The sequence below is a fragment of the Mytilinidion resinicola genome (assembly GCF_010093595.1).
Source record: "Mytilinidion resinicola strain CBS 304.34 unplaced genomic scaffold BDZ99scaffold_29, whole genome shotgun sequence".
NCBI classification, from domain to species: Eukaryota; Fungi; Ascomycota; class Dothideomycetes; order Mytilinidiales; family Mytilinidiaceae; genus Mytilinidion; species Mytilinidion resinicola.
Genome location: NW_022985465.1, coordinates 398,029 through 416,209, shown reverse-complemented (window position 1 = coordinate 416,209; position 18,181 = coordinate 398,029). Strand labels below are relative to the sequence as shown.

General features: G+C 50.9%; 9 protein-coding genes across 9 annotated transcripts; 4 read left to right on the top strand and 5 right to left on the bottom strand.

The window, feature by feature from the left end:
* Positions 1-752: 752 nt before the first annotated feature.
* Positions 753-1,854, top strand: BDZ99DRAFT_503650 (uncharacterized protein; the record flags this gene model as incomplete). The annotated part of the gene is made up of 2 exons (XM_033723977.1): positions 753-1,027; positions 1,084-1,854. The coding sequence occupies 2 exons, from the start codon at positions 753-755 to the stop codon at positions 1,358-1,360; spliced, it is 552 nt and encodes a 183-aa protein (XP_033569951.1). The 3' UTR covers positions 1,361-1,854.
* A 3,447-nt stretch (positions 1,855-5,301) lies between these two features.
* On the bottom strand, positions 5,302-6,267 carry BDZ99DRAFT_349362 (uncharacterized protein; the record flags this gene model as incomplete). Its single annotated transcript, XM_033714483.1, has 1 exon — positions 5,302-6,267. A coding segment is annotated over one exon (966 nt), but the record flags the coding sequence as incomplete, so codon positions are not given.
* Positions 6,268-7,084: 817 nt separating this feature from the next.
* Positions 7,085-7,558, top strand: BDZ99DRAFT_527076 (uncharacterized protein; the record flags this gene model as incomplete). The annotated part of the gene is made up of 1 exon (XM_033726203.1): positions 7,085-7,558. The coding sequence occupies one exon, from the start codon at positions 7,085-7,087 to the stop codon at positions 7,556-7,558; it is 474 nt and encodes a 157-aa protein (XP_033569949.1).
* Positions 7,559-7,793: 235 nt separating this feature from the next.
* On the bottom strand, positions 7,794-8,371 carry BDZ99DRAFT_527075 (KR-domain-containing protein; the record flags this gene model as incomplete). The annotated part of the gene is made up of 3 exons (XM_033726202.1): positions 7,794-7,868; positions 7,972-8,295; positions 8,360-8,371. 3 exons carry the CDS (start codon positions 8,369-8,371, stop codon positions 7,794-7,796), a joined length of 411 nt encoding a protein of 136 aa, XP_033569948.1.
* A 105-nt stretch (positions 8,372-8,476) lies between these two features.
* On the bottom strand, positions 8,477-8,975 carry BDZ99DRAFT_527074 (KR-domain-containing protein; the record flags this gene model as incomplete). Its single annotated transcript, XM_033726201.1, has 2 exons — positions 8,477-8,653; positions 8,730-8,975. The coding sequence occupies 2 exons, from the start codon at positions 8,973-8,975 to the stop codon at positions 8,477-8,479; spliced, it is 423 nt and encodes a 140-aa protein (XP_033569947.1).
* Positions 8,976-10,795: 1,820 nt separating this feature from the next.
* On the bottom strand, positions 10,796-11,149 carry BDZ99DRAFT_400719 (C-methyl transferase; the record flags this gene model as incomplete). Its single annotated transcript, XM_033716183.1, has 1 exon — positions 10,796-11,149. A coding segment is annotated over one exon (354 nt), but the record flags the coding sequence as incomplete, so codon positions are not given.
* A 1,651-nt stretch (positions 11,150-12,800) lies between these two features.
* Positions 12,801-13,402, top strand: BDZ99DRAFT_548313 (uncharacterized protein; the record flags this gene model as incomplete). Its single annotated transcript, XM_033726923.1, has 3 exons — positions 12,801-13,004; positions 13,056-13,093; positions 13,150-13,402. The coding sequence occupies 3 exons, from the start codon at positions 12,801-12,803 to the stop codon at positions 13,400-13,402; spliced, it is 495 nt and encodes a 164-aa protein (XP_033569945.1).
* A 1,714-nt stretch (positions 13,403-15,116) lies between these two features.
* BDZ99DRAFT_178701 (uncharacterized protein) lies at positions 15,117-15,603 on the top strand. Its single transcript, XM_033713032.1, has one exon. It carries the CDS (start codon positions 15,280-15,282, stop codon positions 15,568-15,570), a length of 291 nt encoding a protein of 96 aa, XP_033569944.1. The 5' UTR covers positions 15,117-15,279; the 3' UTR covers positions 15,571-15,603.
* On the bottom strand, positions 15,563-17,326 carry BDZ99DRAFT_454275 (uncharacterized protein; the record flags this gene model as incomplete). Its single annotated transcript, XM_033718373.1, has 2 exons — positions 15,563-16,725; positions 16,781-17,326. 2 exons carry the CDS (start codon positions 17,324-17,326, stop codon positions 15,637-15,639), a joined length of 1,635 nt encoding a protein of 544 aa, XP_033569943.1. The 3' UTR covers positions 15,563-15,636.
* Between the last annotated feature and the right edge of the window lie 855 nt (positions 17,327-18,181).

Here is an 18,181-nt window from a genome sequence, read left to right as displayed (position 1 = left end):
TTGTTGGGTTCCCTTTCTCAGGTGGCATGACCATAAAGGCCCAAGCATGCCAAGGGGCCTCAGACCATTCCGCAGCAGTCTTTCTCACCCAACTGACTACCGGAGCGCTAAAGCAACTCAGCTAGCACTTCTTTCCCTCGTGGTTTGTCTTCCAGAATTCCGAAAAGGTTGCCCTGCCTTCATGCCCAAGTGTCACTTGATTGGCCTTGCAGCTAGCCCTCTGCCTTGCATCCGTAAAGGTAAGGGGCTTCTTAGACACGAAGGCACCGTCCATAGTCTGAACGTGCTCAAGAAAGGCGGTAAATTGAGCAGGAGAGAGCTTGGTGTCTGAAGGAATATCATTCAAGGAGATAACCGAAAATGGGCGGAGCTCCAGGCTTGAAGTCGGATTTCTCAAGAGGCCAGCGGCTAATTTCCTTGAAAACGTTACCTGGTGAGGTAGTGGTGGTCAGTCAAAGGTGGTGACATTTCGGGTGCTTGACAGCAAGGAAGCACCACAACTCCGTAAGGAAGAGAAAGGGAAAGTAAGGGATGCCTAGGGGGTTGGTGTGCAGGCGTGCACGCAGGTGAACCGTATGAGTTGCTGATCCTAGGTTGCTGCAACCCGAGTGTACACCAGCTTCTCTACTTTCCTTACACGCAACTATTCGAAGCCTTTCCACCACTTGAAGCCTTCCCACTACTTAAAGCCTTCCCACCACCACTCGAAGCCTTCCCACCACCACTCGAAGCCTTCCCCACCACTCGAAGCCATGGCAGGAGTCAATCCCCCTCAGCTCGGCGGCCCACAACCAAATCTTGGGCTCCTAGCACACGGACTCCAGGAAGGCGCCACCGAGTTGGCAAATTTTGCCAATCTTCCTGTATTTGCTCAGGGCGATGCAATCATGCAACTGATGCAGCAAAACCATCGAGAAACTCAGCGGCAGATGCAGCAGATGCAGACACAAATGCAGCAGATGGAGCAGCGGATAGTGCAACAAATACAGCAACTCCGCACCGATATTACCACATTACGTCAGGCAAGGTGAGTAAATACTGTTTGATGTCCTGCTTATCTGCTAACTAGTTATAACTATACAGCGTGTACAATTCTGCTGCCCGCCTTGAAAACTCTAATATCAGAAAAACCGACACCGCTATTATCGCACTCCATGAACCTACAACAAACGCCAATATTGCAGGTTTTCCTGCCACACCCGTTCATCTTGCGAATAGGACAGGTCCTGCGCTAGATAGGGTTTTGGCAGCACTAGGCCAGCCTACCAACGGCACGACCGCGGATAAGAAGCAACGGCTGAGGTTCTACACTGGATTGCGGAACACTAGCGATGAGGGAGGTTCTGGTATACTGGAATAGTGATTGTTGGCGGAGTCACTAGGAGTTCGTCAGTGTTAGGTGTGCCTGACGAAGGCAAGGTAGGAGCTGTACGGCTGTGCAGCTCCTACAAGTCTCTTCTCTCTCTCTAGATGGTCAAAAAACTCATAACAATCAACACTTCATTCACGTACAACGTGTACCACTGTACCCCTCCAGAGTTGGAACGTCAACAACCACATGATTCGAAGACATGACCGAGCTCATATACTCGACGTCCACATACCTGATCACCATCCTCACGGTGCCCACCACATCCACAACCGAGGACAGGACATTCATCAGCGTGGGCGACCTCTCGATCTCAAGCTCGGCAGCGAACGTCTTGATCCCCCCAGCGTGGTTAGTAAACCGGCCAATCCTCAATCAGATTGACGGTCGGTTTATTAGTATAGACTCTAGATAATCCAATCAATCAAGCCTCTAGCCAATCAAACCTCAAGCGGAGATTGATCCGATTGATGCGATTGGTGTATACAAATCAGAAAGGATATATACGAATCGGAAAGGATGCATACGGTCATGATTTTTACGGATTTTTATGGGTATAACATCGTCATATAAGCTTACTACGCCCATGGATGAGGCTACGGAGTGCCCCAGAATAGAGGGCAACGTGAGAGTACCATAGTGGTGAGGTTCTAGGTGAGTAGGGGCTCAGGATGTCCCTTGGGAACGTCGGGCGGAGTACCAAAGGGGGGCGTATTTTTGAGGCCTAGAAGACCCAATGATTCGCTTCAAGCATAATTCAACCTGTAGAAATCGATTCCCGTTATCCGTTTGAGCTTATCTCGTCACGGTGGAGTGCTAGAGGAGGGGCTGGGGCCGTGGTTAATAAGGCTAGCAATACGTGTTCTTCCGTCTCCGCCGGCGGAACCTCGGGGCGGCAGAACGCAGTGATTCTATTGGCTCGTTAAGACACAGTGAGGGCCTCAGCGCACAGATCTCTTAGCGCGACCGTATTCACTCATTTGTCAATCTAGATCAAACTGTTTAAACCAAAATTCTAATCAATCCAATCAATCAAGCTTCATCCCATATATAACAACCCAATCAATCTGCTCTCTGGTTGAGCCGGCCGCCGGTTTAGTAACCACGCTGCTTGCTTGCAACCTATGCGAAGAATTACATGACTCCTAGAAGCGGAAGGCGCCTAGATAGCCACCTCTTAATTGCTGGTTGAAAGGAACGCCGTATACACCATTATACTAAGGTTTCACACCCGAATATCCTTATGCTGCACCGGCTCCTTTACTACGAACAGCCTCCTCCTTAGGAGTAGATAGAGGGCCATCCTTAAGGGCTGGTTGACTGTTGGGGGCTAAGGAAATAGAGCCCTTGGTCACTGTTAGGGTGCTGGCTTAGCTGGCGGAGAGATCCGGTGCGGTATTGGTGAATTAAAACCTGTTATTAAACAATATTGTCGCCTAAACGACAGCCTAATTAGTGGAGCAAAGTTATTACGAGCCGGAGCTAGGCTAAACCTAGGGGGCGTTATATGCAGCAAAAAGGGGCGTTATACGCAGCAAGAAGGGGCGTTATAAGTAGTCTCGTCTATAAAATATACCGTAATGATTATTTGGAACGTACGGGGCTAGCCGGTATTGGTGATCGCTTTGGTTGGAGGTACCTTTGTACCGATCGACGTGGACTCAGGTTGCAGCACTACAACCTAGGATCAACAACTCATATTCTAGAAAGCTACTCCGAACATCAGCTGTGCAGTGTTCAGCTGAACTTACTAGCGCGCCACCCAGGGGTGGCCCCCCTTCCTTCCCCTAGTATATATACAACTAGCTAGACGTCTATAGAAATCAGAGTTCACATCAATTTAACCTGAGTCGTGGCGACTTTGCATGAATTTGCGTTCGATAGGGGCCACAAGGCTGATGACGATTTCCTAGTATGGTAGTGAGGCTTTTAGGCTCGGATAAAGCCCTTTTGTGAGTATTAAGTGATGGGAGCCTTATAATGGTGCTGTGGCGAAGGAATCCTGTTACGCCATGAAAGAAATCTCTCCGCAAATCAGGCGCGAAGGCGACGATGCGCACGTAATTTTTATCCACAATTTGATGCTGCACAATGCCATAGACATTCTCAAATCATGTTGATTTTGTGCCCAAGGACCCCAAACCCAAAAAGAAACCCGAAAAGCCACCCCAGAGCCTGCACCTGTGCCTACATTCGAGCCTCTTCAAATACCTACCGGACTCAATCAGCACTCTGGCCCTTTCCGTCTATTTTTTTCCGTGGAGAGGATGGTGGTTTAGACGAACGAGTACGCCGAACCCCACCCCCGAACAAAAGACGATGCACCATTGAAAGTTGTATGGATATTTTGGAGAGGTTATGTATATGGGAGTCGTCGTACAGCTAATAATTGAGGACTATTGGGGCCCCGAGCGAGAGAGGGGCGGCGAACTATTTGAGGCAGTCCATATCTAAGGACCGGTTCCAGCAGATTGATCGCTTTATTTGAACCAGCCCGGTGCCTTAGGTTGGCTACAGGGTTACATTTGACAGTGTAGATGAGCTCTCCGAGCATATTCGGGTACTCTGTCGTCGCTACTGGACTCCAGTCTCGCACCTAGCTGTCGATGAAATTATAGAGAGGCTCAGGAGCAGCGGGGGCGCATCGCTGAAAGGGTAAATCCACAGGTGCGAAGTGGCCGGTGCACAGAATACCCAGCGCTCCTGTGTCAGAGCGCTTTCCTGGAGTGGTTCTGGGGTTTTCAGACCAGATTACTTCGCAGAGGGCCGCGGATGGGCGTACATCCCAATGGTACATCTCGTTAGCCCTCCAACTCTTTCAAGTCATCTTGTGCTGCCCGAAGCATGTCTTTCATCATTAGGCAGGGTCCTACGAGGGGACGAGAAACACTAACTTCGATGCCTAGATCTTCATAGGTTGAATTGTGAGAGATGCGAAAGCCATTCAATCCATCTCCTATTGGTTTGGACATGAATATTTCTGACCGCGACAGAGTCACTCAGGTTGAAATTGATGTGAACTCTGATTTCCATGGGTGTCTAGCTCGTTGTTTATATACTAGGGGAAGGAGGGGGGCCAGCCCCGGGGGCATAACGTGGTATCTCTTCCTGACGCGTTACTTGATTCATCCTGTTTCCTGATACAGTACTGATACCGTGCTGCAGCACTGCTGTTGCACTACCTGTTACTTCCTCCTGTATCAGCATGTTATCCTGATACGTTACTGCATATGAGTTGCTGACCCTAGGTTGTAGTGCTGCAACCCGAGTGAGTCACCATTGTTGGCAGACGTGCAGGAAGTCGTGGGCTGCCCGGACGATGTCGCGTATGTGAACTCCTGTAGAATCCAGGATCGTAGAGAGAGCTGAAGTGCGACGTAAGAAGGAAGTTTGGAGAAAGAATGAAAGCAGCGGTGGCGCGACAGCCTCGTCGGCTTGAGAGATCTGCCGAACACCGGCGCCTCAACGTCAACCGCAGAGACATCTCCACTCGGGCATCTTGGTCAGGCGATGGATGGCGTCCTTACACCAGGGAACGAAAGGGTGTACCAGTACTAGTCCCCTTCTTTTAGCTTACATATTTCATTTATCTTCTCTAGATAAAACCTACTAAGAATAGTAACATCCACCAATGCTTTAGCTACAAGGGGGGCCCTGGTATTGTACATGTTTTCAGCAAGTTCCATTGAACTAAGTTCCGCCTGTCAAGTCAATCCTAAAGGAATCAACGTCTAGTAAAAATCAACAAGTTAACAACCAAAAACTTTCGGCAAACGCTCCCGCAACGCATCTTCGCCATCTTCCCAATATCCCCGACCAAGTCGGTTCAAGATGACCTGCATCTTAGACTTCGGAAGCGCCTCCCCTAGCAGCTTTTCCGTAAAGCTAGCCAGATTTCCCGGTCCATACAAGGCCGAGTGTAGTGCGCAGGCAACGGCGCTATTCTCTGTATATTTCCAATCTGAGTTTTCGCCAGCCGCATCCCGCATGGCTTGTGCGTAAATTTTCCGATATTTCTCCAGCTCATCCACAGAATGAGTCTCGAGGTGGTTGTCTGGCCAAACGTAATCAGACTGCCAGTCTTGGCGGAGCCAAATCGGCACAGCGGCGTAGCCGACGCAACGGGGAACGGTTTGGACGCCGTCCCAGTCGATGATGCCGGTGATCTGCTTGCCATCTGGCGTGACCATGATGTTTTGGTAGTTGAAGTCTGGGTGCATGAGCCAGAATTTCTCGGGTTGTTGGTCGGTCGCTTCGGCGGGTGTTGCCGGGGTGAATGGTTTGCCGTCGAGGGCAAGGTTGCAGACTTTACGGGTAACTGCAGATCGCCAGTCGCCGGGACGAAGCGATTCTGATTCGAGTTCCGCCTTGTAGTATTCTTTTGTGGTCATGAAGGTGGGGATCGTGGCTTGTACTCGGGCGATCCCATCGTCTTCCGGGCGTCGAGACTTATCTTCGGATTCGACGAAGGTGTGAACATCTCCAACGATGGGATTATGTAGGTCATCGAAGTGGAGCATTCCGATTTTGTCGAACTCTAGGTAGCGTAATTCAGCCATAGCTCCGGCAAGAGAGGTAAGGATGTTTTCACGAACTTCCTCGAGGGGAAGGTCGCCCTCTTCTTCGGGGAACCAAGCATCGTACGCTGAGATTCCCTCAACAAATTCCATCATGATGTAAGGGCAGCCGATGGGGTTGTTGAAGGTGGTGTCAAAGTCCAACACCTTTGGAACAGGAAACTTCGTTTTAAGCCGGATGTAATCCATTGTGAGAGCTTCCGAGCGAAGATTCTCGGCGTCCACGGGCATCCAACGAGCGGCATGTCCGATGGCGGGGACCTTGATGGCGACCTTTTCGCCGTTGAAGTGTTCCAGGATCCAGACCTTGTGATAGGAACCTTCTGAATCCTTCACGACACGTATGCCTTCGCCATGAAGGACATTGCCCGGATCGAGAATCGACGAAGTCAAGTCAATCAGAGCCTGATGTGAGGTGTTCTTGATTGGACCCCAATATCGAGTCTCGAAGTCCGCTTCTTCGCCACCTTTTCCGTCCTTGGGGAGTGAAGCGCTGTAAGGTTGGCGGAGGTATTCTAGAACTTTGCGTATGAGGGTCGACTTCTTTCCATCGTCCTTTGGTTTCTTATCTTTAGGTCCTTTTGCAGATTTTCGCGTCGTCTTCTCGCGTATCTTCTCGCATACATGCCTGAACATGCCGGCGACCATCTCGAATTTACGAACTTGCGCTGAGACAGAAGTAGCGTGCTATGACTGAGAGAGTGGTGGCGTGGAAGTCTGAATAGGTAAGGTGTTGGGAGGACGGTTGAAGAGATTCAGGTATTGATGACGGGGTGAAGGCGCCTTTATAAGGAGTCAATCAGTGAAAGAAACACTTTACCGTGTCACTTAACAATGTTGTTGCTAGCCACAAATCCTAACAACAACACTTTCACACCATCAGTGCTAGACTCAATGTGCAAATATATCGCCCACGTGAATGCACGAGTGGCGATTTCGAGGATGGATTTAAAGATCTCCTACCTCCTTCATCCTCTTGATCATCTAACTTCTCATAACATATCCCCACCCTACTACTACCTTCACTGCTCTTTAACACACACCCCGTTAGTTCGATGCCCACATCGAGTTCTGAGGCCCCCATTTCCCCCTTCCATTGCTCCCCCTATCTCCAAGTCAGCCAAAGCATCCGCTTGCTATGAAGTATATCAAGAACGCCAAGTCCGGCGCGACGGGCAAGCGCATTCACCACTGCAATGCCTGCAATGCAGCCATTAAAGATAGTTGTATCGGAACCCACGTAGAGTATTGTGAGGAGTGCGGGCACATATTTGCCCTCAAGCATGGATGCTCCCAGCATCCATACTTGGATGGACACAACCTCGACAAAGAGGCCGCGTTCAAGAATCGTCCTAAGAACCGAGTAGTCCAGCTCTGCGGTTTCGGCAAGAAGAAGGTCGAAGAGCCTAAGGAAGAGAAACCTGGGCCAGCGTTCGACACCGACTGGCATGCCCCAGAGGGAAAGCGACGATTCTATCGTCGCAAAAAGAATAAGGATGGGAACAAGGAGGATGAAGCGGCGGATGGAAAGCAGAAGGCTTCCACGGGCCCTCCAAAGCAGAGGAAGAAGGGTGCAAAGACCCGGAAGGGCGCACAGACGGCGGCCTTTTAAGGCCGAACCCATGTCTTCATCGTGCGTAGTGTCTAAGAATTCAGACATAGAGGGACTAGGCTGCAACCTCTGAGGACTTACTGACTTCTAGGGAACCGGATCGTCAAAGTTCTACTGATGCCATCAACAGAAGCCGAAGCACCGTCAACTTTCTGAAAGCAGATCTATTCTCCCAGATTGTCGCGGAGACCTCTAATGACTTTTGTTGACCGGACTTGTCAACTGGAAGGCCCTTCTATTTTGAGTACGCGGACATAGCGTTGATTTTCGAATCATTCCTGCTGGCAGTAGGTCTCCTGAAGGCCTCAGACTATATTAGTTAGCTAGCATCCCTAATACTAAACCCCTAGAAATCATCTTGCCTACTTTTTTAATAACACTACGCTACGTGCGATTAGCACCTCCTGACTGACTGGTTGTATTCCCTCTACTCTTGCAAGCCGCTCCATTATTTCTGGGGCGTGGGCTACATAGCCTTCGGAAAGCATTGCTCCAAGATCGAGGGAGACGCCTTTCTGTCCTAGGCGCATCCGATAGTGGGCTAAAGCATCTTGATGGGTATTGCAAGCGTCGTAGTTGGCTTGTCCTCCACTTCCGATAATCCCCGCTAAGGAAGAGAACATGATGAAGAAATCAAGATCAGAGGGAAGGAGCGAATGGAGGTTCCAAGAGCCCTGGACCTTTGTAGCTAGCGGCGCGCTGAAATCTGCATAGCTCATGTTTTCGAAAACGGAGTCCTATAGTAGAACGTCAATTCCAATGGCATTGATGGATACTGCCACTTGCTGCCGTCTCACGTACCTTGAGGACCATGGATGCCTGGATGCATCCTCGAATAGGCAGCATGTGGGAGCTCACTGATCCCAAAACAGCACTCAGCGCGCTTGCGTCGCTAATGTCGCACCGTCGGCTCTCAATCTAGAGGCCTTGCGAGGTCATGTCGCGGATGAACTGGGCCGCCTCCGGCTGCTCTCCCCCAGAACGAGACAGCAGAAGCATATGCCGCGCTCCCCTCTTCGCCATCCAACGTGCGATGCTCCGCCCAAGACCCCCAAGACCTCCGGCAATAGCATGCGTTGCAACCTCGGCAAAAGGCTGCCGCGTCCAAGACGAGTCGCTGCCTTGGCTTAATTAGTATTCCTCGCTAATCATGCACTCTGTTTGTGCATACCTCCACTGTGACCCCTTTCTCGACCTTCACAACGACTTTTCCCATCGATTGGCCACTCGGTAGAAGCCGCAATGCATCCTCGATTTGATTGACCCCATAGATTGTCGTGTCCAATGGCCGGATTTGCCCCTTTTGTACCATGTCAGCCACCTTCTGCAGCAGTCTACTCATCTCTTCGGGGCGTTGTCGCATCATCGAATTTAGGTCGATTGAGGCGAACGTCGAGTTTCTGGCAAAAGGCCCCATATTGAGACGTGACCTCTGCAGGATGTTTTGCATTCCTATGTCGATGAATCATCCAAATGGAGCTATGCATTCCCAACTGGCGTGTAAGAGGTCGTCGGCAAGAGAATCAAGCACTACGTCGACGCCTCTTCCCCCTGTTGCCTGACTAATACTGTCCTTGAAGGATTTTTCTCTACTAGAGAAGATATAGTCAGCTTCAATAGCATAGTTCTCCATTAAGAACTCCTTCTTGCCGGATCCCACGGTAGCGAAAACCTTCGCACCGATATGCCTGGCAAGCCGTAGTGCCGCTTGACCCGTACCGCCAGCTGCAGAATGTGGCAGCCAGTTAGAATGCTCCTACGCACACCGGCCTACGCGTCTCAGCTGGACAAGGTTCACTTCTCAGCTGGACAAGGTTCACCTTTTGTCTGCCACCATTGCTGCCTGCAACCCCTGGTCTCTCTTCACTATATAGCCACTCGTTAGCACCTCAATACAACTCATGCTTTCCTCACTGATCCTTTGCCCTTCCTACGCCAGCTGCCAGAATGAATCAGGACTGATTCTCCACACTGGAGCCGCGCGATCTCACTGAGAGCGCGGTATGCGGTCATGAAGTTGACCGGAATTGATGCTCCCTGTACGAACGAGAGGCCCTGTGGCAGGACAACAGCGTGATAGGCTTTCACCCGAACGAACGTCCTGTATGCGTCCAGACAGATGCTCACTATGGCATCGCCCACTTGGAATGTGGAAGCGCTGGAGCCTGTCCTGTGGATTGTTCCAGCGACCTCAAGGCCGATGAAATTCGTATCGACGTGTCCGATGGCCGTCAAGCCGTCCCTGACGTTGCACCCTCCTGCTCTTACGTGGATCTCGACCTCGTCCTCTTCTAGAAGCAGCGCAACGTCAAGATCGGCTTCGAAGTGCAACGAATGAAGACCGTATTCAGACCCTGTTACCAACTTCAACGGCGCACTGTCCCCAAATAGTCGAAGTCGATTGTTGTAGCCAGAGATCTTGCAAGCAATGTAGGCATTGTGGTAAGGTGCTTCCGATACTCTGTTCGTATGAAGAATTCCGTCGATCTCTACGTATTCAGGCTCGTACGACCCATAGTCATTCACTTGTACCATCTGGCGGTACGCAAGGACAATCATGCCGGCGTGCTGATCCAACAGGTCTTCTGGGGAATCCAGCGCAAGGATGGTGAGGCGGAGATTGTTTTGCTCTCTCCGGACGGTGCGGGACAGTCCTTGGACGAGACCCTGGTCAGGTGTCAGGAGTTGTCTTCCGCCTCTGTCTGTCATCCAGAGAATGGCCCCGCAGGATTGTGTCAAGGATCGAATAGCCAGAAAGGATTCTTCGGCCTCCAGTTGTGGTCTGGAGCCATTCCGTATGCCCAGAATGAGACAGTCTCGTCCAACACAGGCCGGCCTTGCTGCTGTCGTCTCTAAGGAGCCTAATATGCATTTAAGGCCGAGCGTAGTCTGCAGCGGGATCCAAACGCGTTCTGGGAGCGCTATTTCCGTAGCATCATGCATGTTTGTTATGATCAGCGGCCAGCCCTTCCCAGGGTTAGGAGCCCCAAGCACCAGAGAGCTGTCCATGGCGGTAGAAATGATTACACTCTTCTCGTGGCACTCCTCAGATGCAAAGTCTCGGAACTCGGTGTCGACTCCGGAGAATTTATTGCTTTTCAAGGCCGCATCCCACTGCTCTTTGTCGAGACACGGAGAATTCTGCCGATATTCCTCAACGCCCAGCCACCATCCAAGGAGCATCCCGAATGCAAATCCCACTCGAACGTTATCCGGCCTTACGTTCTCCATGAAGAGCAACCTGCCTCCAGGCTTGAGGGAGGCTCTCACATGCCGCAGCGTCTTGCAAATGTCTGCTGTTGCATGCAGAACATTCCCGGCAATAACGATGTCGTAGGTTCCAAGCTCGAAGCCTTGGTTTTCTGGATCTTGCTCGAGGTCCAGGCGACTGAAGTGCGTCTTGGGATGTGTCGACCCGAATTCCTCCTGCGCGGCCCCAACCAGCGATGGTGAGATGTCGGTGAAGTCATACCGCGAGTACCTACACAGCCGGGCACTCTCGGGCAATTCCATGTCCTCTTTCGTTTTCAAAGCTTTCAACGCTAGTCTCGTCATCGATCCAGTGCCAGCACCCACCTCAAGCACTCGCATACCCGGATCCTTATGAGCGGGCAGTTCGAGGTAGTTTACAAACGCGGGCCCGCATCGCGAATCATGAGACCATTCCTCTTAGATGTTTGTCGCATGGTCATCTCCAAAAAACAGCTGCAAGAGGTCCGTTGTTCTGGTGAGCATGCCGATAGTGTTGTCAGCAAATGCGATGTTGAAACGCCACACAGTGTTGGTATCGGCAAGATCTCTTAGCCTCGACATCTTTTGTGGGTCTTCTTTATGAGCCAGGTATCGGTCACGGATGGCCGGATAGTTCCCTGAAAGGAAAGCGTGGGTCTGAGACTCCATCCACTGCACGTACTTCTCGAGGAATGGTTTGGCAAGCGGAACTGGGTTTTTGACGAGCCTCTCTTGTGCCTGAATTAGGGCGTGGAAAACAAATGCGGTGAGGTCCTGCTGAAACCTGAGAAGGTCTTGCTCCGATTGTTCAAGCCTTACACTGGTCTAGCAATGGTGAAGTACTTGCTCCGGACTCATGAGGCTGATATCCGGATTGAGCGTCTAGCACCATTATCCTGACTCTCTCCAAATCCCCTGCTAAGACAATTAATCGAATTACATGACTGGCTATATTCAAGGGGAGGGATAATCGTACACCCCCTAATCACTCCACATACTCTCCCTTTTCGCTCCATGTACACCCCCTCCCCACTGTCACTTCACCACCTTCTAATTGGCTCGGAATAGCGCGGAGCTTCCTCGGGAATTCACCCTTACGTCTATCTGCACGTACATCCTATCCGTTTCATAAGGCCGTACGTGAGGCTATACGTGATGCGGCACGGCTATACAGCCTCTCCGTTTTACAGCGCATTCTATCCCATTCCTTCAGCCGTATATACGGCCGTGCGCGAGGCCGTACGTTAAGGCCGTAAGTAATGCTATATGTGATGCTGTATATATAGCTATACGCGCAGTGCCGACGTGACTAGGAGGATGCCAAAACTATCAAAACATCGCCTTATAAGGGCTCCTTTCCATTAAGCCTGGCTTGCCTGCATTGCCGCCTGCATTGCCACTTGCGCTCGCTCGTTCACTTCCACGAGCGGAAGCTCCGAAGAGTCGGCCCGGTCGCTCCAGCCAATTGTTCCGTGGTGAAGCGCTAAGAGGGGGGTGTGCGTGGAGTGATTTTGGGGGTGTGCGCGGAGTGATTAGGGGGTGTGCCAATATCCCTCCCCTAATTTTTGGCAGATTAAAATGCCCAGGTGGAGTCGATTGTAAGTAAGCCCACTACCGCCTTCTATAGAAGCTGTACAACTCAGGTTGAGATTAAAGTGAACTCTGTCGTATTGTAGATGCCGTAAAGGCGGACTATATAGAGGAACGAGATGAACTACCCCTTGCGCTCCCTTGGTCGTTCCCTTGACAGCAAGGAAGCACCACAACATCGTAAGGAAGAGAAAGGGAGAGTAAGGGATACCTAGGGTATGCAGGCGTGCACACAGGTGAACCGTATGAGTTGCTGATCCTAGGTTGCTGCAACCCGAGTGTACACCAGCTTCTCTACTTTCCTTATACGCAACTATTCGAAGCCTTTCCACCACTTGAAGCCTTCCCACTACTTAAAGCGTTCCCACCACCACTCGAAGCCTTCCCACCACCACTCGAAGCTTTCCCACCACTCGAAGCCATGGCAGGAGTCAATCCCCCTCAGCTCGCCCCACAACCAGATTTCGGGAGTCTATCACAAGGACTCCAGGAAGCCGCTACCGAGTTGGCAAATTCTGCTAATCTTCCTGCACTTTCTCAGGGCAATGCAATCATGCAACAGATGCAGAAGATGAACGACCAGATGCAGCAAAACCATCAACAAACTCAGCGGCAGATGCAGCAGGTGCAGACACAAATGCAGCAGATGGAGCAGCGGATAGTGCAACAAATACAGCAACTCCGCACCGATATCACCACATTACGTCAGGCAAGGTGAGTAAATACTGTTTGATGTCCTGCTTATCTGCTAACTAGTTATAACTATACAGCGTGTACAATTCTGCTGCCCGCCTTGAAAACTCTAATATTAGAAAAACTGACACCGCTATTATCGCACTCCATGGACCTACAATAAACGCCAATATTGCAGGTTTTCCTGCCACACCCGCTCATCTCGCGAATATGACAGGTCCTGCGCTAGATAGGGTTTTAGCAGCACTAGGCCAGCCTACCAATGGCAAGACCGCGGCTAAGAAGCAACGGCTGAGGTTCTACACTGGATTGCGGAACATTAGCGATTAGGGAGGTGCTGGTATACTGGAATAATGATTGCTGGCGGAGTTACTAGGAGTTCGTCAGTGTCAGGCAGGGCCTCCGTTCAATCAACTCAATCAACCGGCCTCTCGATATTGATTGAGTTGAAGGCTTAGTCAGCAGAGGTCCAGATTAATTGAGTTGATTAACTAATATTAATTAAGGGGACTACTAATCGTACACCCCCTTTTCACTCCATGTACATCCCCCCCCCTTCTAGGCGCTTCACTACCTTCTGATTGGCTCGGAGAGCCCGGAGCTTCCTCTCTGCATTCACCCTTACGTCTCTCCACACGTGATGCTATACACGAGACTGTACGTGATGCTATACACGAGGCCGTACGTAATGCTCTACGCGAAGCCGTACGTGAGCTCGTACGTGAGACTCGGGTTGCAGCACTACAACCTAGGGTCAGCAACTCATATGCAGTAACGTATCAGGATAGCATGCTGATACAGGAGGAAGTAACAGGTAGTGCAACAGCAGTGCTGCAGCACGGTATCAGTACTGTATCAGGAAACAGGATGAATCAAGTAACGCGTCAGGAAGAGATACCACGTTATGCCCCCGGGGCTGGCCCCCCTCCTTCCCCTAGTATATAAACAGCGAGCTAGACACCCATAGAAATCAGAGTTCACATCAATTTCAACCTGAGTGTGAGGCTATACGTGAGGTCGTACGTGAGGCTATACGTGAGGCTATACGTGAGCTCGTACGTGAGCTTGTACGTGAGCTTGTACGTGAGCTTGTACGTGAACTTATACGTGAGCTTATATGTGAGCTCGTACATAAGGCTATACAAATCGGCATGGCTATACAGCCTCTTTGTTCTACGGCGCATTCTTTCCAATTCATGCAGCCGTATATACAGCTGTACGTGAGCTTGTACGTAAGCTTGTATATAAGGCTATATGTGAGGCTATACAAATCGGCATGATGTAATTGCTTGTGTTGTACATGGCGGCATTTGGAGAGAGCATTCGGAATTAGTGAGCGAGTTAAGCGAGTGAATCGGAGGCTACGGAGCAGCCCTCCGAGCCAATCAGAAGGTGGTGAAGCGATAGGGGGGGGAGGGGGTGTACGATTAGTAGTCCCCTAGATATAATAACCTAATATCTTACCATGACGATACAGTGGCGTACAGTTTTGCCGCAGAGGATATGCTATACTTGAAGACCAATAGGCGGCGCCGCGGCTGCCCGCGGCCACGAAGGACATTGTTCGAGAATGACCAGGCGCGCTGCTGCCTTGCGATAATCGCAGCGAAAAGAACTTCCTATTTCCGGGCGTAACGTACGAAGAGCAGGCATTTGCTTCGAAACACGGGGGGGGGTCGAGTGGGTGCTTGACTCCGTCCAGAGCGTTTGGCGGCCCGCCACCACCCACACCACAAGTTTCGAGGTTTAGAGTGCGGCACAGCGAAACATGCCCAAAAGCCAACCAGCCATGCGGTAAAACGTCCCCGGCCTTGATGGAGTTTGCGCGCCGTAGACTCAACCACAGCTGGTTCCTGTATGAGAAGATGCCGTTCGCGGGCATGCTGCAGGACAACACACGAGTGCAGCTGCAGCTCCGACCCCTGCGGAGCGAATTTCTATCAGCGCAGGGCACGCGTACGTCTCATCAGTAACGTCTGCATTAGATAGTGCTCAAAACGGCGGTATGCAGGAATATCCTTATCTTGAGAGCCGCTGGGGGAATGACCTGCGCGCCAGAATAATAAATATATATCCCATGCTCGCCTCACCTCTTCAACCATCGCTCTCCGCTCACTTGATCAAAAGCCAAAGGCCGGGGTAGTACCGTCCGTACCATTACATCTTGTAAGCAATGTTGCCGTAGTCTGTCTCGTGACATCTTGCTTATGCGTATCCAGATATCACTATCCCAGCTTCTTGATATTACAAGTATGGGTTCTACTATGGGATTTGCTGCAGCAATGACGACGGACGCGGAAAGAGAGGCGGAGGAGGCACGAAGAGCGGCCATAAGAAGTGGGCTTGCCTCGGCTCTTTGCGACCAGCCAACTATACAGCAACTCTCAAGTTCTAGAAAAGCCGCTCAGGACAGGAGGGCAGATACCGCGAGGCAGAGGGCAGAGACGAAGGCACAGGCGGAAACTGAAGCCAAGAAGACACAAGGGGAGACTGGGTAGGGTGGAGGCACAATTAGGTTCTCAACATGCTTTGGCCCAGTTCTCTCTAGGCTAAGGTCGTCTAGTCTACTTGTCAACCTCAGCCGCGAATCTTTTGCGGAGACAATTTGAATACTCTTCTTGATCCCTTACTTTCTCGCGCAAGAACTCCTCCGTGTGACGGGTCCAGTACGCGGACACAGTCCGGTTGAATTCGGAATTTTCCATGGGAGCAAATATCCCCTGAATATGTGATATGTAGAGATGGTAGAGCCCGTTCAGACAGTCCAAGGCAGAAAAGTACCAGAAATTCCCAGTTTCCCAGCCGTTGCGCATAATACGAGAGTGTGAAATCCCATCCTTTGTGAATGAGCGCTGCTCTTCTTCTTCAAAGATTGCCATGAACTCTGCATGTACGCTTTCAAAAGCTTCGAGTTCTTCTCCAACAAGCCTATCTATCGACGCCCCAGTCAGCCAATATGGTGGATGCTGCATCTCTATCGGCAGAACACAAGCCCACTCAAGGTCAATGATCGATGTGATGTGCCAGTCACGGTTGACAAAGATATTGCTTTGATGGAGGTCAGTAAGCATTAAGAAAAACGGTCCACTTCGGAGCTTGCGATTAGTAAAATGTCGAACAAGAGCTCGCATCATCGTTAAAGCCGAAAGTTGCTCTTGGCCGTCCGCTATATCGAGTATGGAATTTGGCATATACCGAATTCGGTTATCGTGGCATGCAAGAAGATCCAGCAGGTATGCGTCGGTGGTAACATAAGTTAGGTTCCTTGGGATCTCTGTTGGGATGTTATAGTTCTCCAATTGCTGTAGGGTACATGTTAGGGGCCGGTTGGTAAGGCTTAGGACGCCATCGTTGTCAATTGTGAAGGATCCGATGCGCGGAAGTGGTACCCGAGCCAACGATAGCATGATTCGAGATAGACCAGTAAAGAGATTGGTCCTTCGGTCTTTATTCCTACGCTGGAAGTCCCAGGTTACAGAGAGCATCTCACCCTCTGTAACGCAGTCCACAATCATATATCCAGTATTCATGGAGACTGGTGATCGTTGGCGGATATATCGGGACGGAGCAGGATATCCAAAAAGCCACGATGCCGCGCGTCGAAAGGACCATGCAATTCGTGCCGAAAGAGACGCGTTTTCCGGCACAGTAAACTAAGCAGAGCATTTTAGCATGTCCTGTAGGAGGCATATTACTAAATTGACATACACTTTGACCATCAGAAAAGCCGAATCCTCTAAGATACGGTATAGGAATATCCGGACAGTTACTCTCAATCCAGATATAGGTACCGACTTCACAGCGGAGCTTTTCCTCTGCGTTACCAGGATATGGAGACTCTCCAACCTTGTACGGCAGAGGGAATCTAATGAATACCTTCTTGACGGGGTTGGGATGCGTGTCGTTGAGATGGGTATCGTTCAGAGGGTCACGGCGAGGGTCATCGGGAGAGGAGGTAGGATCAGAGTTGTCGTCGATATAGACAGGTATACAGGCATTGAAGCTGCCTCGAACCCACTCTCGAAAATCTTCTGCGACTTTGCATGTCTCGGTAGGAACTCCTAGGTGAAATGAGACAAGTTTCTCAAGATCCTTCTGATGCTCCCAGAGGTAGAAGAAAAAGTCAAGCTGCTTCTGTGGGTAATCTAGCTCGAAAAGGATGTTGCGGCTGTCCTGGTCGAGTGCTCCAGAGAGTGTGGTATTCCCATGTAAAAGGGGGAGTTTTGTGGACCTATCTGGAAGGGGGAGCGTCATTCCAAGAAATCGTCATTCCGAGGGGTGATGGAAGGTTAGAGACGTGGTTTTGGATGAAGCAGCATGGAGAGAAAGAGAGAGTTGCAAGGAACGCGCTCCGCTGAGTCATCTTCCATCCCGTGCCCAAGCCCTGCCTGCCCTGCCACCCTGCCTGCCCAGCGACCACCGACGATTGTGGCACAGCAATCAACGAGCACATGCCCGGCAGCATGTCTACAAGGCGAGTACTTCAACTCGACTGCGTCTTCGAGCAGCCTGTCTTGTTCTCCACCGTTGTTAGCGAACAGTGCGATTGCATTGAAGACGAAGGTTATATGCCTATCGACGGTTCCCGCTCACTTCATGGTGACGCTGCGCACAACGAATTCTCCCCTGTCTAACATACGCGCAGACTACTTCCCCGGGCTGTTTCTACGCTCGTCTTCCTGCCCTGCTCTGCCCTGAAGCGCCTACAGACGACGACGCGTACAGATGCATCTGGCTCGCAGTTCCAGACTCGAACCTAAATACAATCACGGCGCTCGGCGCTTAGTAAGACTCCAGCGGCGCGGCGCGACCGGCCGCCGAAGCCTGTTGTTCCGGGGCATTTGGAAAAGGGACGCTGCAGGGGTGGCGCTAATGCAGATGCAACTGCATGGGCGACTTCGACCTTTGGGATATCCCGGCCCAACGCGGTGGTTTCAGGCAAGCTGAAGTACAAGCAAGATCTCGCACCCCAAATTTCAACATGTGGATTGTACTCTCTCCAGTGGGAGATGTACAGACGCGGCATCGTCACCAAAGAATATCAAGGTACTTCGTATAGAAGGGTGATGTGGGATATTCGATGGGTTAGGGTAGTGATGGGACGCGATG